At 38.4% G+C, this 23,378-nt stretch overlaps 1 protein-coding gene across 3 annotated transcripts in view; it reads left to right on the plus strand.

The window, feature by feature from the left end:
- Window positions 1-3,074: 3,074 nt before the first annotated feature.
- The window catches only part of CEP85L (centrosomal protein 85 like), a 167,285-nt gene continuing 146,981 nt past the window's right edge, over window positions 3,075-23,378 (plus strand). For 2 of the 3 annotated variants that reach the window (XM_046005488.1, XM_046005491.1), the window contains exon 1: window positions 3,075-3,184. In XM_046005488.1, coding sequence (XP_045861444.1) covers window positions 3,103-3,184 — 82 coding nt within the window. In that variant the 5' untranslated portion in view covers window positions 3,075-3,102. Of the gene's footprint in view, window positions 3,185-4,276; window positions 4,680-23,378 lie in introns of those variants that run through there. The other variant, XM_046005489.1, reaches the window with a different exon arrangement.

The following is a 23,378-nucleotide window of genomic DNA, read 5'->3' on the forward strand; positions in this document are numbered from 1 at the left end:
TCTGTTTTTTGTTTGTCTTTTTTTTCTTGTTCATTTTTTTAAAAAATTATTTTTATTTTTTAATTTATTTTTTTAAAAGATTTTATTTGACAGAGAGAGACACAGCAAGAGAGAGAACACAAGCAGGGGGAGTGGGAGAGGGAGAAGCAAGCTTCCTGCTCAGCAGGGAGCCCATGCAGGATGCCAGGCTAACAACCTGAGCCAAAGGCAGCCCCTTAACAGCAGAGCCACCCAGGCTCCCCTATTTTTATTTTGATGACAGATTGTTTTGAGGATTACATGAAATATTTAATTGGTTTAGTGAGGAGTCTCAGTTCATTTAAAATATATATTCTAAAGTCTCACGACTGCTCTCAACTATACTTTATTAAAAAGCTGCCTTTCCATTGAGTATATCTCAATCCAATTCCATAATATTTTGACCATTTTAAGTCATTAAAACAGTCCTCCTCTCCAGTAGTGCTGGTTAGGCAGCAGGGGTGTGTGTGTGTGTGTGTGTGTGTGTGTGTGTGTGTGTAGTGAAGGTGTGAGCTGCTTTCTTGGACTCCACCCTTCTCTCCATACACTTATCCTTCTGGTGTCTGAATAGGAATACAGGCAGGGGAGAACTTGTCTCTTGATACATTGTCAAGTTTGCTGTCCCCCTTCATTGTAAATGACCTTGCATCTTTTCTATAGGTTCCATTCACAAATACGTCAATCCTAAGCAGTTTCAGTAAACACTGCTGGTACCTTGGAAGACTTAACTTTGTCTTTCCTTTAAGTTCCATCCCTCCCAGCTTTGCCTCCCACTTAAAAGACTGCTGCATAATTTAGTGGTTCATGTCTTACCTACTTTCTCATTGGCCATTACAACCCAACTTTGGAGCCAAAGGTACAGATGGGATTAATTTTCTGTATCGCCCAGGAATCATAGACTTGTAATGAGATATCCTCACCCTCTTGGCCTGGGCCACACCACAGATGAGGAAATTGAGGCACAGACAGTTTGAATAACCTATATGTCTTCTATTCACCTTTATATAGTTGAATGTATCTGCTAGGAATCCAATTAAAATTTTTCAAATCCATTGTCAAAAGAGTTTCTTAGTTCCCTTTTTCATTATTATAAATAATTATTTGAGATTACAACAACCCACTATAAATTCAGTAATCTGTAATTTTTATGATCTGGAAGAGGTTATATATCAAAGCCCTTGTAACACCCTTGATACACCAGAATTATCTGTCCCTTGGAATTTTTTAGACTTCATCCACAAATCTGCCCTTCTCAAGTGGCAATTGTTCTTTAGTAGCTATTTCAATTGTTCCTGGATGCTTTAATTTTTCTACATTTTGTTGGTTTTGACATTTTATATTTTTGTGACCATTAACCTCTCTGAGTTTTCCTCATATTATGCACATGATAGTTCCTTCTCATCTTAAAATATCACTTTTATCCTCTGTTGTATCACTCTTCAATTCTCTGGTTGTTGTTTGCCCAATAAGATAAATTTATGTAAGAAAAATTTATAAGATATATTATATATATGTCATATATATAAATATACATATTTATATATCTAAATATATAAGATAGTTTAACTTAATCAGATCAGAGATTCATATCCAAAGAATTTAAGATTTATAAATGCAACATTTATTTTTCATTAAAATTTTTTTTTTGAATGTAATATTTCGAATGAAGAATTTAATATGGTTTGATGTTAAATATGGTGTTTTTGGTACTTTTTTACTCTTTCATGATCTAGTTTATACTTTTAAAAGGTCCCCTTCTAAAACATTAAGAATCTAAATTTCACCTAAGCAACTGTATTTAAACACACACATATACACACACATGCACAGAAACATACAGTCATTATTTTCATTACTTTCTTTTATTATTGCTGCTTACAAGAACAATTACCAGAATATTTAAGTTCAGTAATAAATATTTGCTTATAAGATTCTCCTCATGGTTTTTTCATACTATCATAACAAAACAAAAATATGCCAATTTACAACATCAGGCATGGTCATGGTTAGGTAGTTCTTAGGCTCTTAAATCTGTGCTACGATAAATTTTAATCATTTGAGAACTATGGATACTGGGTGTGGGGGAAATCGGAGTTCATTATATACTCAGAATCTATATAAATAAAAAAGTGGTTACAGTTTACTTCATATACATAATATTCTTTTTAGTATTTGTTATTTTAATTGCATTAGATCTGTATCCTTTCAAGTTTAATTAGTAGGAACACAAAATTTTTATCTTTGTTGCCAACTACCAAAATAGAAAGATTTTTTTTTTTTCAAGATTCTATTTATTTATTTGACAGAGAGAGAGAGATCACAAGTAGGCAGAGAGGCAGGCAGAGAGAGAGGGGGAAGCAGGCTCCCTGCTGAGAAGAGAGCCCAATGTGGGGCTCGATCCCAGGACCCTGAGACCATGACCTGAGCTGAAGGCAGGGGCTTAACCCACTGAGCCATCCAGGTGCCCCAAAATAGAAAGATGTTTTTACTATTTCCTTTTACCCTGTAATTGGTATTGAAATATTTTACATAGTCTCAGCTTCACATGTTCTTTTGTGTGTGTAGTAGCATGCCCTCCACACTGGCAAAAAACACACAGAAAACCTGAGCAAATGATGAAAAACAGAAACAAAAACACTGCTTAGAATTGAGTGGAAGTTGGGAGAGTTTTAATAATAAATATAATTATTTAATAAATAAATATAATTATAATAATTTGTAATAACAAATAAATATAAACTCACAAAAGATCTATATCTGTAATAATTCATACATTTTTTAGAACTGTATAAAGATCTTGGTGTTTAATAAATACTGTACCTGTTATGAAACTATGGTAACTATAAATCATGAAAACAAGGATACATTGATATAGCTATATAGGTTCTGATAATTCTTTCTGGAATTTTTTATTGTTATTTTTTAGGTTTCTTTCTGAATCTCAACTATTCAAGTTTTTTAAACTTGAATAACTATTCAAATGAACTAATGCACATTTAAATCAGGAAAAGGAACCCATCACATCCTTTCATGTTTCTATCACTTTCTATCCTCAGGAAGAGCTGACCCTTGGGCCAATTGCTCATGATTTGGAGAAATAAATGGGACTCTACCGGTGGGAAACTAAACGTAAAACTGCAATCAGATAAATTACAACATAGATGTGGTAAGTAATAGACTACACAACTAAATGTACTTTAACCTCTAAAATCTTTAAGCACCTCCAAAGTATTTAAATAGAAATGCGAGGCCTCTGTTAGCAAACTTCTAAAACAGGAAAAAGCATCACTGGACTCAAAGTGTTGTTGAGGGTAGAGACTTGCTTTTTAGTTTATCTCTTATTCATGTACCAGGTGTAAAACCCTCCTACAGTGCTCCACCAATATTTATTAAATGAACCCTTTTGTATCTAAATGTTGGAAGGATCCTAATATTGCCAGTGAAAAGATTTTAGGAGAGGATGCTGCACTCTTTTGTACTTCCTCAAGATACATAATCTTGTACTCTGGGTTCAGGTGAAGAGTGGGAAGTGACCAAACATAGGAGGAACTTGATGGTGTAGGGTGTAAGGAAGTTACTCCCATTGCATACTTTGGTACTATTTTGACTCCTTCTTCCCTAGTTACTTACCAGAATCACTGGGCTCCTAGATTAAAATTTACGGCCCCTCCCTGAACCCTCTGGTCTTCTTCTTTTCTGCTTTTTCCTGCGCACGTTCTTCTATAGGAGATATTTTGCTATCTGCTCCCCATGCCCCGCCCCCGCTCCCCGCCATTGAATTTGAGAATTCAGGAACACGACTTCTTTTCTATCCCCCAAAGTGATCTATCAACGATGCTTCTGCAATGCATGATGACTTTACTCCCAATCCTAAGTAAGACCGGGAGTCCCTCAATCCCTCCCGGGCTAGACTTTTATCTCAAGCAGTTACGCAGCAGGGACAGGTCTTCCGCGGCTCTTTCAGAGAGGTGCCCCGAGGCCCTGAGGGATTACCCAAGGGAGGGCGGTCCCGAAAGATACAGCCTGGGGGCCAGTTCTTTTCATCTTCTCTGCTCATCTGACGGAGCGATAGGATGGGGAGGGAGGGATGCAGCTGGTGCGTGGAGGCGACCCCTCAGTCGCTGGCTGAGCAAAGGGTATGCTGCTGGGACGGGTCCGCCGTTCCCGCCCCGCGCCGCGCACGCATTATGTAAGCGCCCGAGGCCACGCCCCCGTCAGGCCCCGACTCGGGCTCGGGCTCTGCCGGCGGAGGGGGCGGAGAGAAGACGCAGCTGCAACTTCGCCTGGAGGTTCTGAGCCTACCCTGGGCTCAGCCGGGAACCCAGCCGCCGTCACCGCGGAGCCGCTGCTTCCCCGGTCCGGGCCTCAGCCCAGCGGGCTCGGCCATGGCAGCCGCCGCCCCTGGAGCCGCGGCGAATCTGGCCCCTGCGCTCCCCGCCCGTCGCTGAGCAGCCGTTAACCACACCGCCCTCCCGCTCCTGTCGCCGCGGCCAGGCTCTGCACAAGTTTCCGCCGCCGAAGAAGCAGGAGGCAAAGGCGGGGGAGGACGGACGAGGGGAGTCGTGCGCCCCCGGCCCTCCCGCCCGCTATGTGGGGGCGCTTCGTGGCCCCGGAGGCCGGCGGCCGGGACAGCCCCGGCGGAGCCCGCAGTCTCCCGGCGGGTAAGTAACGGGACAGTCCCCGGCTGCCGTGGGGGTTGCGGCCGACCGAGGCGCCTCGGGACTCCTGTGCCGCTCCCCTCCCTTCTCAGGCCTGGCTTCCCTCCCGCCGCCTCCCCGACGCCGCCACGCGCACGCCCGCCGGGTTTCCTCCGGGCTGCAGACACCCCGGCCCCGCGGGCTGACATCTGGCGGGCAGCGTCCCCAGCCCCGTCCGCCCCGCATCGCGCGGCTCGGCTCCAACCAGCGCCTCCTCGGGCCGCAGCCCCCGCGCCCCAACTTAAAGCTCGCCTGGGCCTCCTCGGGTTGCGCTTTGTTGTCCGACCTCTTCCCTTTCCCTCCTGGGTTGTGTGGTCAACGCGGGTAACAGGGCTTACGGGGGACCTGAGCGAGAAGGTCGCTGCGACCGTGCTGCGGCGGCGGCCCGGGGCGCGCCTGGGAAGGCCGGGGTCTGCGGCGCTCACGGCCGCAGCTTCTACTTGGGGCGTTTTGGGGCGGGAGGAGGTTGCTGGTGATGCGGTCTCCCGTGAGTGATCCCGGAGGGGACTTCTGCCCGTCGGTGAAACCTGGTCACTTCCCCGCAGCCCTCTGGCGTAAGAGGAAGACACGTCCTGCATGAGCTAGTCGATCTTTGAGCAGCGGGGGTGTTAATGCGTTTGCTTCTCGCTGGCCCCTTCAAGAAAATTTGGAGATTGCCGCGTTCGGTGTGTGAAGGGAGCGGTTTGTATCGGACTGCCATTTCATGCCTGCATCTGCTTAGAAGTTGTGTAGGATCCACCAAATTGGGATAAACGCCCCCCCGCCCCCCGCCATTCAGGATAAAAAAAAGTAAGGCTTGGATTGCCTGTGACAAGTTATTTGACACTGACGGTTCCTCCAGTCACTTTAATTGGATCTTGAACCTTTTCGGGAAGCTGAAAGTTATGTAGGCCTTTTATGCAGAAAAAATTGCCTTAAGTACAGACGCAAAATTTTTCCTACAATTTTAGATGTTTCCAGAACTTCTAGGTAACCTTGTTCCACAAAATGTTTGAATTCCACTTGTAACTGACATTTTGTGTGCATTCAAAGCTATTCGCAAAGCAAAAAGGAGAAGCAGTATTTGGAAGTGTGAATTTTTTTTTTTTCTGATAGTATTTTCTGCTGTTTGAAATATATCAGGCACAGTTGCTATTAAAATTTCAAATAACACAATTTTGTGATAGTCTAGAAATTTGTGATGTGTTTTTTTAGGCATATAATTTTACCAGTTACGGGGATGTAATTGACAAGTAGAAATTGTATGTATATTTAAGGTGTACAGCTTGTATAAATGCATCATGAAATGATCTCCACAATCAGGCTAGTTAATATACCCATCACCTCATAGAGTTAACCATATTTTTGTGTGATAAAAACACTTAACATCTACCCACTTAGCAAATTTCAAACATACAGTACAGTATTGTTAACTGTAGTCATCATACTGTACTTTTAGATGGAGACATATATAAATTTTAAAATCCAGGGTTAGATTTAAAATCATTCTCTTAAATCTGGTCTTGCAACACTTTAATAAATAATTGAATTTAATATAGGCATGCATTTAGTAAGAAAAACGTGAGTAGGAATTATTTTCTCTAAGATGTATACTACTTGTCGGAAAAAGAGTAGACTGCAACTAAGAGGTTTCTGATGCTTACTGAGTATTTGGAAATTCTGCAATCAAAGTCACTCCAGTAAGTGAGAAGACAGTTCATTATCCCTAGGGGTTGGATGGAGTGGTTTCAATTTATATGTACATGTCAGAAGCCATCTGTAATGTCGTTGTAACCTAACCTTTTTAAATAGATTTGTAATAATATGTTTGGAGGTGTAATATCACCCAGGCATTGTATCCATTTTTCCATTGTTTTCCATGAGGAAGAAACACATCCTAGTGCTTAGAAGTTAAGTAACTGAAGGAAGGATTTTGAGGTTGTATTGCAGCCTCTAGACCTTCGCTGTAGCAAAGAATATAGTGGAAGGAGATACTTTATAAGCAGTGCCCAAGATGAAGTAATTTGGACAGGGTATCTTTACAAAGAATATATTTTATCTAATTTTTTTTTTTTTTTTGGTAGTGATAAACCATTGGTATGTCAGGACATGCCTTTCCAAAAAAAATTTTTTTTCAGCTTATAAGCTGAGAGTGGATTACTTTTACAGTAATAATGATAAAATTTTTGTTATGCTTCTTTATTGAGCAAATAAGTTTTTTATTTTTTAAAGATTTTATTTATTTGAGAGAGAGAGATGAGATAGTGAGAAAGAGCATGAGGGGGAGGAGAGGGAAAAGCAGCATCTCCACTGAGCAGAGAGCCCAGTGCAGCTCAATCCCAGGACCATGATCCAAACTGAAGGCAGACTCTTAACTGGGTCACCCAGGTGCCCATGAGCAAATAAGTATTTAAAATTATTTTTTAGTTAGTTTTATGAAGTTATACCATAGATGAAAAACTTAAGTGTAGTTTCTTCTACAAATGAGTAGATGGTGAAGGTCAAGATAATGACCTCTGAGTTGATTTATGCAGGGATTTCTTTTCCTTTTTGAGAATTTGAAGAAAATTTATATTTTTGAAATAATGTCCAGTATATCTTTTGACTAAGTTGAGTGATTTTAAGGCTTTCCTGAAAACAAAGAGCTGTCTTCTGATTGAATTTGTCAGCAGTCGTTTTGGTCCTGAGGGCCAATGCAAAGACCAGGGGTAAGTAAATAATTGCTGGTATTGAAATGAGTATTCAATATGTGGGTTAATTATGGGTATCCTAAATATGTTTTGTTTATGCAAATATGTAACTAGACTAAGGAGAAAATGAAGGGTAATATAGAATCAGCTGAAAATACTGAAGGGAACTTTTTTTAAGTAATGGCAGTAAAAACAAATAGTAATAACTTAAGTGTGAGTTGGAAAATCTTGAACTTTTGACCTTTTCTTTAGGATTTAATTTTGTTTTGGTACCTACCGTTTTTGAGCTTTATAGAGTAACTGTATATAAATGTAAATAAGATTAATATGTTATTATATTTCGATACAGAGAAAAAACAAAAGCCTCCTGCCCCCCCACCTCTTTTTCTATTGACAAGTAGGGTTAGAAAGTTAATTTTAAATAGAACAAGTGGGGGACGCCTGGGTGGCTCAGTTGGTTAAATAGAACAAGTGGTATGTCTTTTATGTTTTTGGTTGAGTACATTTTAGAATACCCTACTATTTAAACTGTACAATAGTTTTAAAGTTGGTTGAAGGATGGGTATATTTCCCTTAGGTTTTTGGTTTTGTTTTTTAGAGAGGGAGGGGCAGAGGGAGGAGAAGAGAGGAAATCTTAAGAAGGCTTTATGGGGCTTGATCTCACATCCCTGAGATGACCATGACCTGAGCCGAAATCAAGCATTAGGATGCTTAACTGACTGGGCCACCCAAGTGCCTCTATTTCCTTCATGTCTTAAAAATCTAGTGTAATATTTTGAGTACTTATACCTAGTTATACTGAATTTGATTCATTTTATAAATCATACTTTAAAAATATTAGTATATTCAACCCTTACAACATTTTGGGGTAGGATATGATAGTTTTAAAGTGTGCTAAAATATGACATTATAGAAAACATAAGATCCAAGAAATGTCATTTGTTTAGTGCCTTGAGCTTGAAATCTACCTCTTCCTAGGTGATGCTTTGCCATAAGGTGTTTAGTGATGTCATAATGATAGTGGTGGTAACTGGTATGATTACATCAGATACTAAGGTTTTCTGCTGTGGTTCTGAATTAGATGGATCTAAAAGTACTGTGATAACAATGAAACATAACTCTTTCACCTAAACTCAGTTGGACATGTTCTGTTATAATAGGCATTGGGAGGTGAGGGGTGAATCTCAACTTTAGTGATGACTTTTGTGAAATGAACTTGATTAGTAATTGGAATTTGATCACTTCTTGGCTTGAATGAAGCTGGTTAATTAATCTGAGGCCAGACAATAAATGGTGAGTTGACAACCACTATTGTCATGTTGTGAATATTTCTGTATGTTGAGAACAGAAAGGTTTTACAGAGTCATGATTTTTCTGATTGGATGAAATGTTTGTATGTGTATTTTGAAGACATGAAGAGTCCTAGATAGTATTTTATTGAATCATGGCTTAATTAGTAGGAACTAATTATAAAATGTACATTAAAAATGGATATTGTCATCATCTAGATAACTTCCAAAGCTTTAGTGAGATACTAATTATTATTAATACTTTAAGGGTATTCATACTTTATACTGCCAAAATAATATTTTGAAAAGTAGAATTTATCATAGAAGATATTTCATTTTAAGTGCAGGAATGGTCAACATAAAATGAACATCAAATATCTCCTCATACTAATATTTTATTTCCACTTCCTGTTTTTGTTTAATTAAAAAAATCCATTGTTGTTACCTAGCATAGCAGTTGGCACATAATAAGTACTTGGTAAATGTTTGTGAGTCATTCTTTCAATAAATATTATGTAGTAGGTATTGTACTAGTCTCTAGGGATACATCACTAAACAAAAAAGATAAGGTCCCAGCTCTGAGGGAGTTTATATTCTAGTGAGGAGGAAGCTGTCCGTAAGTAAACTAACAACAAGAGAATTTACCTGGTAAGTACTGTGAAAAAAAGGAAACTGGGTGAGGTGGCCGAAGATGGATAGATCTACTTTGGATAGGCTGTTCAGGGAAGGCCTTTCTGAGGAGGTGATTTTGAGCTGAGGCCAGAATGATGAGAAGGAACCAGGCATGAGGGCAGGAGTGTTCAGGTGGAGGGTACAGAAACATCTCTACGGTAAAAATGAGGAGTTTGAGGAATATCAAGAGCCAGTAAATCTGGAGCATAGAGAGCAGGGATGTGAGGTTAAGGAGGCCTGATGATATAAGGCATAGTAAGAAGTTTGGATTCTATTCTGTGTGGGGGGAAGATAGGTATGAAAGGGGAGGAGAGACGACTGTTCGTTCATTCACCAGGGAGTGTCTACTATGAGGCTGACACTGTTCTATGTGTTGGGGAAACAAAGTAGACATTCTCTGTTCTTGGTGTTTAAGATCACTCCTGACTGTTTTGTGAGGGGAAGAAATTGTGGAGGAGTGTGGGAAAAAAGAGCAGTATGGAAGCCAGTTAATAGGGTATTGTAGTAATTAGGTGACAGATGATGGCTTTGATCATAGTGGTAAAATCGGATTTGGAGAGAAAAGAATGCGTTTGGAATATACTTGAGAAAGCTGACAGGATTTACTGATGGTTTGGTGGTGGAAAAGGAGGGAAAGAGAAATCAAAGATGATGTCTTAGTTCGGCTTCAATAATTATAGTGGATGGTAGTGCCGTTTCCTGAGGCAGGGAAGAGTGAGGAAGGCAGGTAGAATTGAGTTCTGTTTTGGCCATGTGAAGTTTGAGATGCTTTTTAGAAGTTCAGGTCTGATATTCAGTCTGGAGCTCGTTGGGGAGATGGGAGAGGTGGAGGTATGAATTTTTAGAGATATGAGTGTAAATGGTGTATATAGGTGGTCACAGAGAGTATAGAGAAGACAGCAGAGGATCAAACTCCGGGACATTTAATGTTTTCTGTCAGGTAGAGGAAGAGGAACAATCCAAAGAAACAGAACAGCCAATGAGTTCAGAGTAAAACCAGAGTGTGATGTTCTAGGAGAAAGGAGGCTGAAGGAAGGAGTAATCACTAAAGTCTTATGGTTCTAAGGGGCCATGTAAAATGAGTCAGAAGAGAATGGATCAATGTCACTGGCCAGGTTCAATGAGAGACTTAAAAATTTAAAGCTGGTGGGGATTGGAGATTCTTGAATCTACTCAACTCTTTATTGCATAGAGATTAATACATATGTCCTAAATAGAAGTTTGAATTGCTTTCTTCTTACTACTTCTCAAGTTAGGGTGACCAACTAGGTTTGCCTGGGATGCTCAGTGTTAAAACTAGGGGAAGTGTCTCCTGGGATGCCTTACACTGAACTGTGGCTGACCCTTGACTTTGCCCAGGGCATCTAAAATGGTATAAGTGTTTTTCCCATCAGAATAGACTTTCTCAGTCAGGGAACCTAGACTTTGGTATTAGTTTTATTTTATTCTTTGGCCTGAGAATCTGCCTCAAAATAGTGACTCTGCCTCTATTTTTATTTTCTGGTATCATAAGTGGTTTTAAGATTTCATTACATAGTACTAAATTAATTCAAGTCATTGATTAGATTATAAACTATAAAGAATGAGTTTAAGATCAAGAGCTTTGTTCCATGCCTTTTCTGTATGGTAGATGTCTAGTAAATAAATCTGATTACTTTATTGATGCTACTTTGCAGTACTAAAATTCAGTTAGAGATGAACTATAGTTTTTAGTTATCCTCTGGAAGAGAATGGGATGAAAGGTTAGACTATATATCATGTAAAATTCAAAGTTTTCTACAAGGTTGTTATATTGCTCTTGTAGAGGCAGATGTGTGTTTATTGACCCTAAGAAATATATATTGCCTTGCCATGACATTGCAGAAGCTTTTGAGAAGCTTTCTCAGTAGTATTGAGTATTGCATCCCATTTGAGGAATAATGTACTGAAAAGCTTGACTAGAAATTAAGTTCTTTAATTTTGGGGAGATAGTTAATTTTCTCAAAACTTTATTTTGAAATGTGTTAGAATTTGAACTCATCACCCTGATATCAAGATCTGAGCTGAGAATAAGAGTCAGGTGCTTAACTGACCGAGCCACCCAAGCACCCCCTAGAACTAATGTTTTGTTTTAGTTTTGGCATTTAAATATGTGTGGCACTTAGGCATGAGTAAACAAAAGGCTAATAGAAATAATTAGCTTAGTTTCCTTTGCAGGCTAATGGTCACATAAATAAAAGTAGCATTTATTAGGCTTAACTACTTCTTTATTTAGGAAAACTTTTGATTGGGATTTTTATTTTCTCCTAGGTGCTGTTGATCCTTCTAAGTTTTGGCATAATTTGCTACCATGTAGAATATTTTTTCTAGTGGTACTTTGAAATAGTTATATTCAAAGACAAAGGGGAACCTCTGGAATACCATTTGGTATACTTTCTCCACATTTGCAGTGGTTTTATTAAAAACCTCTCATTTTTACTAGTTTATAAACAGAAAGGAGGGTTATGAGAGATTAAATTAAATGTGGCCCTCTTTCTAAATGGCTACCAATGTACTTTTTCTGAATGCAGCATTTCAAGTAACCAGAAGATAGGACTCTACCTTTTTACACATATATAATGAGTACTTGGCAAATTTTACACATATATAATGAGTACTTGGCAAATATTTATTGGTTCAAATTCATACTTTTTCTGTGAAAGGCAAACTACTTATTTATCTGATCATTGTTCTTAATTGAAGTAATCTTAACCTCCACCTAAACCAATGAAAGGTCTTCCTTGTTATGACAGAATTGTAAATAAGGAAATTCAGAATCTTATCTGAAGAATATAGTGTTATACCTTTAGTGGTAATGTATCTAAAATTATTTAAAGTAGTTGATGAATGAACTTCTCTTTTTTTTATGTTTAGAAAGCAAAGACTAATAGTTTTTGATTATTTAAAATTCAGTTTTTATTTACATTCCCACCAATAGTTCCTTTTCTCCACATCCTTGCCAGTATTTGTTATTTTGTGGCTCTTTGATAATGGTCATTCTAACTGGTGTGAGGTGGTATCTCATCGTGGTTTAGATTTTGGCTATTTGTATATCTTTTTTGGAAAAATACCTATTCAGATCCTCTGTCCATTTAAAAATCTGAGCTATATATATGTATATAGGTCTATATACATATATATATGTATGTGTGTGTATATATATATATATACACATACACACATAAGTGTGTGTACATATATATATATTTTATATATGACTGTTCAGTTGTATGAGTTTCTTACATATTTTGGATATTAAATCCTTTTCACAGGGGAATCTGGGTGGCTCAGTCGGTTAGGTGTCCAACTTTGATCTCAGCTCAGGTTTCCATTTCAAGGTCTTGAGGTCAAATCCCATGTTGGGCTCTGGTGGGTGTGGAGCCTACTTTAAAAAACAAAAACTTATTAGGTACATGATTTGGAAATACTTTTTTATATTCCATAGGTTGCCTTTTCATTTTGTTGATGGTTTCCTTTGCTGTACAGAAGCTTTTTAGTTTGATTCAGTCCTGCTTGTTTATTTTTGCTTTTGTTGCCTTTGCTTTTGGTGGCAAGTCCAAAAAAATTATTGCCAAGACTGATATCAAGGAGCTTACCCTCTGTTTTCTTCCAGGAGTTTTATGGTTTCAGGCCTTATGTGCAAGCTTTTAATTCATTTTGAGTTGATTTTTGTGTATGGTATTAAGATTTTTGTGTATGGTATTAAGATAGGGTATGAAGTTTCATTCTTTTGCATGTGACTGCCCAGTTTTCCTAACACCATTTATTGAAGAGACTATCCTTTTCCCATTGTATATTCTTGACTACTTTGTAGTAAATTAATACACCATATATGCATGGGTTTATTTCTGGGCCCTTTATTCTGTTCCATTGATTTATGTGTTTGTTTTTATGCCTGGCACTTTTAGAAATTTTTACTTATTAAAGATTTATATTTGAGAGAGAGAGTGAGCATGAGTGGGAGGGGCAGAGGGATAGGGAGAGAGAATCTCAAGCAGAGTCTGCACTGAGCATGGATCCTGCGATGCACAGGTCCTGAGCTGAAACCAAGAGCTAGGGATACTTAACCAGCTGTGCCACCCAGGAGCCCCTTTATGCCTGGCACTTTTAAAGGTATATCTCTTCATGATTTTCCACCAAGATGGCAGAGGAGTAAGAGACCTTAGTTTTGTCTGCTCTCAGGAATTCAGCTAGATAGCTATCAAATCATTCCAAACACCTGTGAACTCAACCAGAGTCTAAGAAAAGAATAGCTGCAACTCTTCAAATAGAAAAGTGACTGCTTTCTGTAAGGTAGGAGGGATGGAGAAGTGAATCTGAGCTGATACATGGGAAGACACTGTGAGGGGAGGGGGCCTCTGTAAGCTGGGTATGGGAAAGTGATACAGCAGCAGAAAGCAAAAATCAGAACTTTTACTTTTATTTATTTATTTAAGAATCCTTTTTTTTTTGGACAGAGATTGAAAGAAAGCACAAGTAGGCAGAGCAGCAGGCAGCGGGAGAGGGAGTAGCAGGCTCCCCACCCAGCAGGGAGCCTGATGCAGGGCTCAATCCCAGGACTCTGGGATTGTGACCTGAGCCGAAGGCAGACACTTAACCAACTGAGCCACCCAGGTGCCCCGCAAAATCAGAACTTTTAGAAGTCTGCTACGGTGAGGGACATCCCTGCCTGAAAGGAGCTCAGGTGGTGAAGCAGGGCAGAATCCTAGGTGAGACAGTGTGGTTTCAGTGTCCCTGGGGTTACAGGAAGACAAGGCAGAGGGGTACCTGAATGTGTCAGAGTTTCCAGGCATTGGAGTGGGGAAGCTGGCTGCTATCAGTGAGCCCAGGAGTGGGTTCTCAGCTCAGTGTTACCATAAACTGAACTGTGGCCTGGTGGGGCAACTGCTTTCTGAGCAGGGGCCCAACAAGCGGCAGAACTGGCAGAACTGGTGGAGACCCCTGGAAGGAGTGGTACAGGTGAGAGCTGCAAGAGTCTGCTGGGTCTTAGAAACTCAAAGTGGGGGTGCCTATCTGAGATGGAAATGCTTGGTCACAGGCTGGGTGAGCATGGAGTGGGACCAAGACCAGGGAGGACCAGAGTGATTGACTGCTCTTCCCTAAGGGTGCACTAAAGAGTCAGGCCCAAACTCTTGGCTCCTAGGCTTGAGACAGAGAAACCACCATTTCAATCTCATCTTCTAAAGCAGCAGGAAAAGCCTTCAGGCAACAAAAGCCACATAAAGCAATCCAATTCAGAGCAGATTACTTAGCCTGGCTCCCTTGGCAAGGGCAGTGCGATTCTGCTCAGGTCAAAGACACCTGAGAATCAGGGTAACAGGCCCCTCCCCCAGAAGATCAGCAAGAACATCCAGGCAAGACCAACTTTACCAATCAGTGAGAACTGCAGAACTCCAATACTAGGGGCATATGGCATACAGAATTCATGTTTTTTTCCCCAAAATTCTTAAGTCTTTTAATTTTTTTTCTCTTTCCTTTTCAACCAATTTCTTCTCAACTTTTTAAAAAATCTTTTTTTATTTTCAGTTTTACAGTTACATTCTAACCTTTCATTGTATTTAATTTTATTTTTGTATTTATATATTTCTTTCTTTACCATTTTGGGATGCAGTTTCTTCTAACAGACCAAAGTACATCAGAATCTAGTGTATGGCTCTATTCTCTTCACCTGTCTGATCATATTGTCTTTCTCTCTCTGTCTGTCTGTCTTTTTCTTCCGTTCTGTTAAAGTCTTTTTAAAAAATTTTTATCTTTACAGTTACATTATTTCAGTGTATTTTTTTGTGTGTATACATGTATATATATACACATATACATACATACATCTATATATTACAATTTTGAGATATAGTGTCTTGTAACAAACCAATCAAAATACACTCAGAATATAGTGTGTTGCTCTGTTCTGTTCACTTGTCTGTTCATATTCCTTCCCCCCACTTTTTCCCTTTTAATTTTCATTTGTACAGCTATATTCTGTCCTTTCATTGTATTTGATTTTTTACATATATAACTTCTTCTTTCTTTACAGTTTTGGGATCTAGTTTTCTGACAAAGAGACCAAATACACACAGGATGCAGTGTATTGATCTGTTCTAGCTCCCTGTCTGATTACATTCTTTCTTCTTCTTCTTCTTTTTTTTTCACATTCTTTCTTCTTAAAAAAATTTTTTTTTCCCCCAGTTTTGGGTCTTACCTGATTTTTTAAAATTTATTTATTTATTTTTTTTAGTGTTCCTGATTTCTTTAGTGTATATTTCTCTGTGGTTGTTGTTGGGACAAAAGGTCCAAGGGTAGAAACATTAGACTTGGAGCAGACCTATCCACAGAGACCTGGCAGGCCAGAAAGGACTGGCATGATATATTCAGCTACTAAATGAGAAACATTTGTAGCCTAGAATACTTTACCAAAATAGAAGGCTGTCATTCAAAATAGAAGGAGAGGTAAAAAGCTTCCAGGACAAACAGAAACTAAAAGAACTTGTGATCACCAAACTAGCCCTACAAGGAATATTAAAAAGGATCCTTTAAACAAAGAGGGAGCCCAAAAGTTAAATAGACCAGAAAGGAACAGAGACAATTTACAGAAATGCCGACTTTATAGGTAATACAATGGCACTAAATTCATATCTTTCAGTAGTTACTCTGAATGTAAATGGGCTAAGTGCCCCAATCAAAAGACACAGGGTATCAAATTGGATAAAAAAAGCAAGGCCACCCTCCCCCCCCACAAAAAGTAAGGCCCATTGATAAGCTGTCTGCAAGAGACTCATTTTCAACCCAAAGACACTTCCAGATTTAAAATTGAGGGGGGGGGGACCATACATCATGCTAGTGGACATGAAAATAAAGCTGGGGTGGCAATCCTTATATCATACAAATTAGGTTTTATTTTATTTTATTTTTTAAGATTTTATTTATTTATTTGACAGAGAGAGATCACAAGTAGGCAGAGAGGTAGGCAGAGAGAGAGGGGGAAGCAGGCTCCCTGCCGAGCAGAGGCCCGATGCGGGGCTCGATCCCAGGACCCTGGATCATGACTTGGGCCGAAGTCAGAGGCTTTAACCTACTGAGCCACCCAGGCACCCCACAAATTAGATTTTTTTTTTTTTTTTTGACAGCACTAGTAGGCAGAGAGGCAGGCAGAGAGAGAGAGGGGGAAGCAGACTCCTCGCCAAAGCAGAGAGCCTGATGCGGGACTCGATCCCAGGACCCTGGGATCACAACCTGAGCCGAAGGCAATGGATTAACCCACTGGGCCACCCAGGCGCCCCACAAATTAGATTTTAAAACCAACGACTGTAATAAGAGATGAGGAAGGACATTATATCATAACTAAAGGGTCTATCCAACAAGAAGATCTAACAGTTGTAAATATTTATGCTCCTAACATGGGAGAAGCCAGTTATATAAGCAAATTAATAAGAAAACTAAAGAAACACATTGATAATAATACAATAATTATAGGGGACTTTAGCAACCCCCCTCACTGAATGGATGGATCATCTAAGCAGAGGCTCAACAAGGAAACAGCTTTGAATGACACACTGGACCACATGGACTTTACAGATACATTCAGAACACTCCATCCTAAAGCAACAGAAAATGCATTCTTCTTGAGTGGACATGGAACAGTCTCTAGAATAGATAACATATTGGGTCACAAATCATGTCTCAACTGACAACAAAAAGATTTGTATCATTCCCTGCATATTTTCAGAATGCAGTGCTTTGAAACCTGGAACTCAATCAGAAGAGGAAATTTGGAAAGAACTCAAATATATGGAAACTAAAGAGCATCATACTAAAGAATGAATGGGTCAACCAACAAATAAAAGATTTTTAAAAATTCATGGAAACACAATGAAAGCACAACTGTTCAAAACCTTTGGAATGCAGCAAAGTGGTCCTAAGAGGAAAGTGTATAGCAATACAAGCCTTTCTCAAGAAATAAGAAAGGTCTCAGATATACAACCTAACCTTACACCTAAAGGAGCTGGAGAAAGAACAGAAAATACAGCCTCCTCTTCCCAGCAGGAGAAGAGAAAAATAAAGATAGAGCAGAAATCAATGAAACAGAAACCAAAAGAACAGTAGAAGAGATCAATGAAACTAGGAGCTGGTTCTTTGAAAGAATAATAAGATCGACAAACCTTGGGCCAGACTAACCAAAAGGAAAGATATAGATACCAAATAGATAAAATCATAAATGAAGGAGGAGAGATTACAACCAACGCCAAGGAAATACAATTGTAAGAACATATTATGAGCAACTATGTGCCAACAAATTAGTCAGTCTTGAAGAAGTGGATACATTCCTAGAGACATATAAACTACCAAAACTGAACCAGGAAGAAATAGAAAACCTGAAAAGACACATAACCAGTAAGGAGATTGAAGCAGTCATCAAAAATCTCCCAACAAAAAGTGCTCTGCGCCAGACGGCTTCCCAGGAGAATTCTACCAAACATTTAAAGAAGAATTAATATCTGTTCTCCTGAAACTGTTCCAAAAAAATAGAAATGGAAGGAAAAGTTGGCATCACAATTCCAGACTTCAAGCTCTATCACAAAGCTGTAATCATCAAGACAGTATGGTACTGGCACCAAAACAGATGCAGAGATTAATGCAACAGAATAGAGAGCCGAGAAATGGACCCTCAACTCTATGGTCAACTAATCTTCAACAAATCAGGAAAGAATATCCAATGGAAAAAAGACAGTCTCTTCAATAGATGGTGCTGAGTATATTGGGCAGCCACATGCAGAAAAATGAAACTGGACCATTTTCTTAAACCATATACAAAAATAGACTCAAAATGGATGACAGACCTAATGTGAGACAGGAATCCATCAAAATCCTAGAGGAGAACACAAGCGGCAACCTCTGTGACCTTGGCCACGGCCACTTCTTGCTAGACAGGTCTCTAAAGACAAAGGGAACAAAGGCAAAAAGGAACTATTGAGACTTCATCAAGATAGAAAGCTTTTGCACAGGAAAGGAAAGGAAATAGTCCGCAAAATCAAAAGGCAATCAACAGAATGGGAGAAGATACTTAACAAAGGTCTTATCAGATAAAGGGCTAGTTTGTAGAATCTATAAAGAACTTATAAAACTCAACACCTAAGGAATAGATAATCTGATCAAGAAATGGGCAGAAGACTTGACCAGACATTTCTACAAAGAAGATATCCAAATGGCCAACAGACACATAAAAAAATGCTCAACATCACTCAGCACCAGAGAAATACAAATCAAAACCACAATGAAATACTACCTCGTACCAGTCAGAATGGCTAAAATTAACAAGTCAGAAAATGACAGATGTTAGTGAGGATGTGGAGAAAGGGGGACCCTCCTACACTGTTGGTGGGAATGCAGGCTGGTGCAGCCACTCTGGAAAACAGTATGGAGGTTCCTCAAAAAGTTGAAAATAGAGCTATCCTATGACCCAGTGCCCTACTGAGTATTTACCCCAAAGATACAGATGTAATCATTCGAAGGGGCACCTGTACTCCAGTGTTTATAGTAGCAATGTCCACAATAGCAAGATGGAAGGAGTGCAGATATCCATTGACAGATAATGGATAAAGAAGATGTGGTATATATATATCATATATGTATGTATGTATATATACATATGTACATACACATATATACACCATATATATGCATATATATACATACACATATACACACATATATACGTACACACACACACATATACATACACATACAGTGTAACACTACTCAGCCATCAAAAAATGAACTCTTACCATTGCAGTGATATGGTTGGAATTAGAGGGTATTATGCTAAGTGAAATAAGTCAGTCAGAGAAAGATAATTAAATGATCTCACTCATGTGGAATCTAAGACGCAAAATAGAGGATCATAGGGTATGAGAGGAAAAAAATAAAACAAGATAAAATCGGAGAGGGAGACAAACCATAAGAGACCCTTAGTCATAGGAAACAAATTGAGGGTTGCTGGAGGAGTGGGAGGTGGGGGGGGATGGGTAACTGGGTGACATGTTAAGCAGGGTATGTGATGTAATGAGGACTGGGTATTAAGTAAGACTGATGAATTACTGACTTCTACCTCTCTGAACCCAATAATACATTATATGTTAATTGAATTTGAATTTAATAATAAATCTCTTCATATTCATTTAATTATCACAACGCTATAAGATAGGTACTCTAATTTGTTCTCTCTTTTTACGTGTGAAGAAATTGAGCTACAGCTTATTTATTGATTTATTTTTAAAGATTTTATTTATTTGACACAGAGAGAGAGATCACAAGTAGGCAGAGAGGCAGGCAGAGAGAGAGGGGGAAGCAGGCTCCCTGCTGAGCAGAGAGCCAGATGTGGGGCTCGATCCCAGGACCCTGAGACCATGACCTGAGCCGAAGGCAGAGGCTTAACCCACTGAGTCACCCAGTCACCTCCCCCCCCCTTTTTAAAAGATTTTATTTATGAGCTACAGTTTAGATAAGTGATTTACTCCAGGGCTCACTGCTAATAAGAGGTTGGATAGAGCTTGTGTCCAGGCAGCTTTGGTTTCACGGTCCATTCTTTACCATTAAGGAATATTAGTAATTCTATAATAAAAGAATAAAAAACCAAGACAATGAGATTCACTTACCCTAGAAATAATCAGTACTGAAATGGACTGGATGATGGCAGTGAGGAACAAATATTGCAGTATTGTTTCTTTCATTTTAGCTAGATAATCTCCAGTGTAGGTTGAGATTTTCTCTCTCTCTTCTCTGTGTGTGTGGTTACTAATAATGTGAATGCTTTTTTATGTTTTTATGTTCCTTTTAATTTTTTGTAACTTTTTCTGTTTTTTGTTCCTATAGGAGATTGTTTTCTCATATTTATTAGGAATTTTGGCCATCATCCCCCCAAACCATTTATAATAATTATTTTTTAGCTGCTTTGGAAAGTATTTACTTATCTTTAAATAGGTACTTAATTGCAGACTGGCTCAAGGCATAGTTAAAAATCTCTTGGATTTTAAATTAAACAGACTCCCCCCACCAACCCTGTTTAATCCTAATTCTGAGAGGAAATATATGTGTGTCTGTGTGTATTTTTTTCTTAAAGATTTCATTTGTCAGAGAGAGAGAGAGCGAGAGCACACAAGCAGGGAGAGCAGCAGACAGAGGGCGAAGCAGATGCCCTGCTGAGCAGGGAGCCCAATGTAGGACTTGATCCCAGGACCCTGGGATCATTACCTGAGCTGAGGGCAGTTGTTAATCAACTCAGCCACCCAGGCATCCCAGGAAAAATATTTTTTACATCTAATTATAAGATTTCCAGAATTTTAATTTTATACCATGAACTTTTATTGGCTAGTAGTGGCAATAATGACTGCATTTATTGAGACCCTGCCTGACTCTGCAGTTCTGTGCTAGAGACTTAAAAAGAAAAAAAAAAAAAGGTTGTCTTTTACTGTTCTTAATGTGGTGAAGAAGAAAGTCATACACAAAGGGGTTAATATAGTTTAGAAAATGCTGTTACTGGAATTTTTAATGATATATTGGGAGAGCACAAAGAAGACATTTAGAGCAAGTTAATTCTGAACTGTGACCTTTAAAGAAGTTAGAGAAGGAAAAGAATTTGGAGTCATTAAAGGACCTAATCTGTGGGAGGCAGTGATTAGGTATGTATGTCTGGAGAGTGTTTATAGGGGACCTGGAATGGGTGAGGCTGGAGTTGGAGGAAATAGAAGGTGGGCTGTCAATTGGTGAAGAACTTTGGCAAATTTAAGTAGTTTGAGTTTTATTTAAAATGCAGGAAGGAATCTATAAATTTATACAAACAGGAGAATGATGTAAATATATTTGATTGTCAAAATGTAACTGGTAGTAGGGGTTGAGGATGGCTTGGGTGGAGTTACTTCAGAGGGAGATTCTTGCAGCAGTCCAGTCAAAGATGTGATCTGTGATGGTGGGCGTGGAGAGGAGAGATCTAATTCAGTTAGTATTTACAAAATAGACTAAATAGTTTTACAAACTGATTACCTGTAAGGGTTAAGGAAAAGAGGTGTTCTCTAGATTTATTTGTATTTAATTCAGTCATACATTGATTTCTACTGATAGTAGAATTGGGTCAGTTGAGGGCCACTGTTCTGAACTTCGTGCAGAAGTACTTTGTTCTTGTTAACATTTCAGAGGTGTTGAAATGTGAGATATGTGCATCTTCTGGCATACAAGGGTAAATATGCTTTGATATTTTGTTTTGTTCTGGGGTTTGTTGGTTTTTTTTTTTGTGAAACAGTTGATTCTCAATCCACTGATAACCTGCATTTTGAGAAACACTGCAGTTTATATTTATGATTTGTGTCATATTCAGCTTTTTTATGTAAAAGTAAATCTGTTTTGTTATTTTTACTTTCTTCTGGCTTACAGTTGTCATTTAAAAACTTCAGTAAGATTTGTTGTTATTCTTCTAAGTGCAGTTATAGATATATAACATATTGTGGAAGACTTGATATTGTATGCATCTTTGCTTCCAACTTAAAAAAAAAAAAGCTTCAAAAAGAAAATGTAATAGGTTACCTCTTCACTTGATGCTGATCTTCTTGTATTTTCCAGAGAATTACTAGTTTTTAATTACTAGTTTTTAAATATGTTATCCCTAGGCATTCAGTATTCTATATAAAAGAATTGAAATTGGTGTTAAAAAATATACTGTTTTCCAAAGAGAAGTTGTAGTGTAGTGTCTTGGTATCTTTGCTATTCTTACAGAAGTGTTTCTGTCTTTGTTCTAGAGAAAATTGATTTTACAGTCAATCATTCAGTTGCTTTATATGATAGGACCTAGGTAAGACTTTATTGTTACAGGCCACTGAGACTTATTTTAATATTTTAAAGTCCATAGCATGTCTCTAGAAATTGAGTAGTTCCCATTTTAGTAGCATAGTCATATAAATACCGTGTAAGAAATTTTTTCTTATTTTCTTGCTAAGCATAGTTCACTTACAGTTCTTAACTGCTTTGTGATCTGGTTTGACTTGAGTAGAGACAAAACATGTCATTTTCAGAATGAATTAATTCAATCTAAATTAAAGATTAGAGTATTATTTTATTCATGATATTTGTTAATTATCTTTAGTGTCCTAAGCATGTAGTATAAATTGGATCTTTTTAAAAAAGGAAGTATAGTTGACCTTTAAACAGTGCAGGAATTAGGGATGCCAGTCTGCTATGCAATCAAATGCGTATGAATCTTTTGACTCTTCGAAAACTTAACTACTAATAGCCTGCTATTGATTGGGAATCCTTACAGATAACATAAACAGTTGATTAATGCATATCTTATATGTTATATATATTATGTACTATACTTTTACAGTAAAGTTAGCTAGAGAAAAAACATTAAGAAAATCACAACAGAAAATACAATACTGTACTGTATTTGTCAATACCATAAGTTTATATCATCTGTGTACAAGATGAACTATTTGTATCTGTATCAATATTTTCCTAAATAATACAAAACACTGTAGTTGTTATACATGTAACTAATGCTAGATACCAAAAATGAAAAGATAGTTTGAAAAAGAAAATTCATATATATTTACAGGTATAAGGATTCATGCATTGATAACGAAGAAGCAATAATATGATTGCTCATCAGTAGCATAGCCCATGCATTAATGAATGAATCATTATAACATTTTAATGGCATATAGTATTACATTCATATTCATAATACATTGTTGGAAACAGTGTTACTTTTTTTTTTTTTTTTAAAGATTTTATTTATTCACTCGACAGAGAGAGAGATCACAAGTAGGCAGAGAGGCAGGCAGAGAGAGAGGAAGGGAAGCAGGCTCCCTGCAGAGCAGAGAGCCCGATGCGGGGCTCGATCCCAGGACCCTGAGATCATGACCTGAGCCGAAGGCAGCGGCTTAATCCATTGAGCCACCCAGGCGCCCCTGTTACATTTTTTTTTTTAAAAACCACTTATGTGTGATGATAAGCTGATACAGAGTTTTCAGTTA

Source organism: Meles meles, chromosome 5 (genome assembly GCF_922984935.1).
Source record: "Meles meles chromosome 5, mMelMel3.1 paternal haplotype, whole genome shotgun sequence".
NCBI classification, from domain to species: Eukaryota; Metazoa; Chordata; class Mammalia; order Carnivora; family Mustelidae; genus Meles; species Meles meles.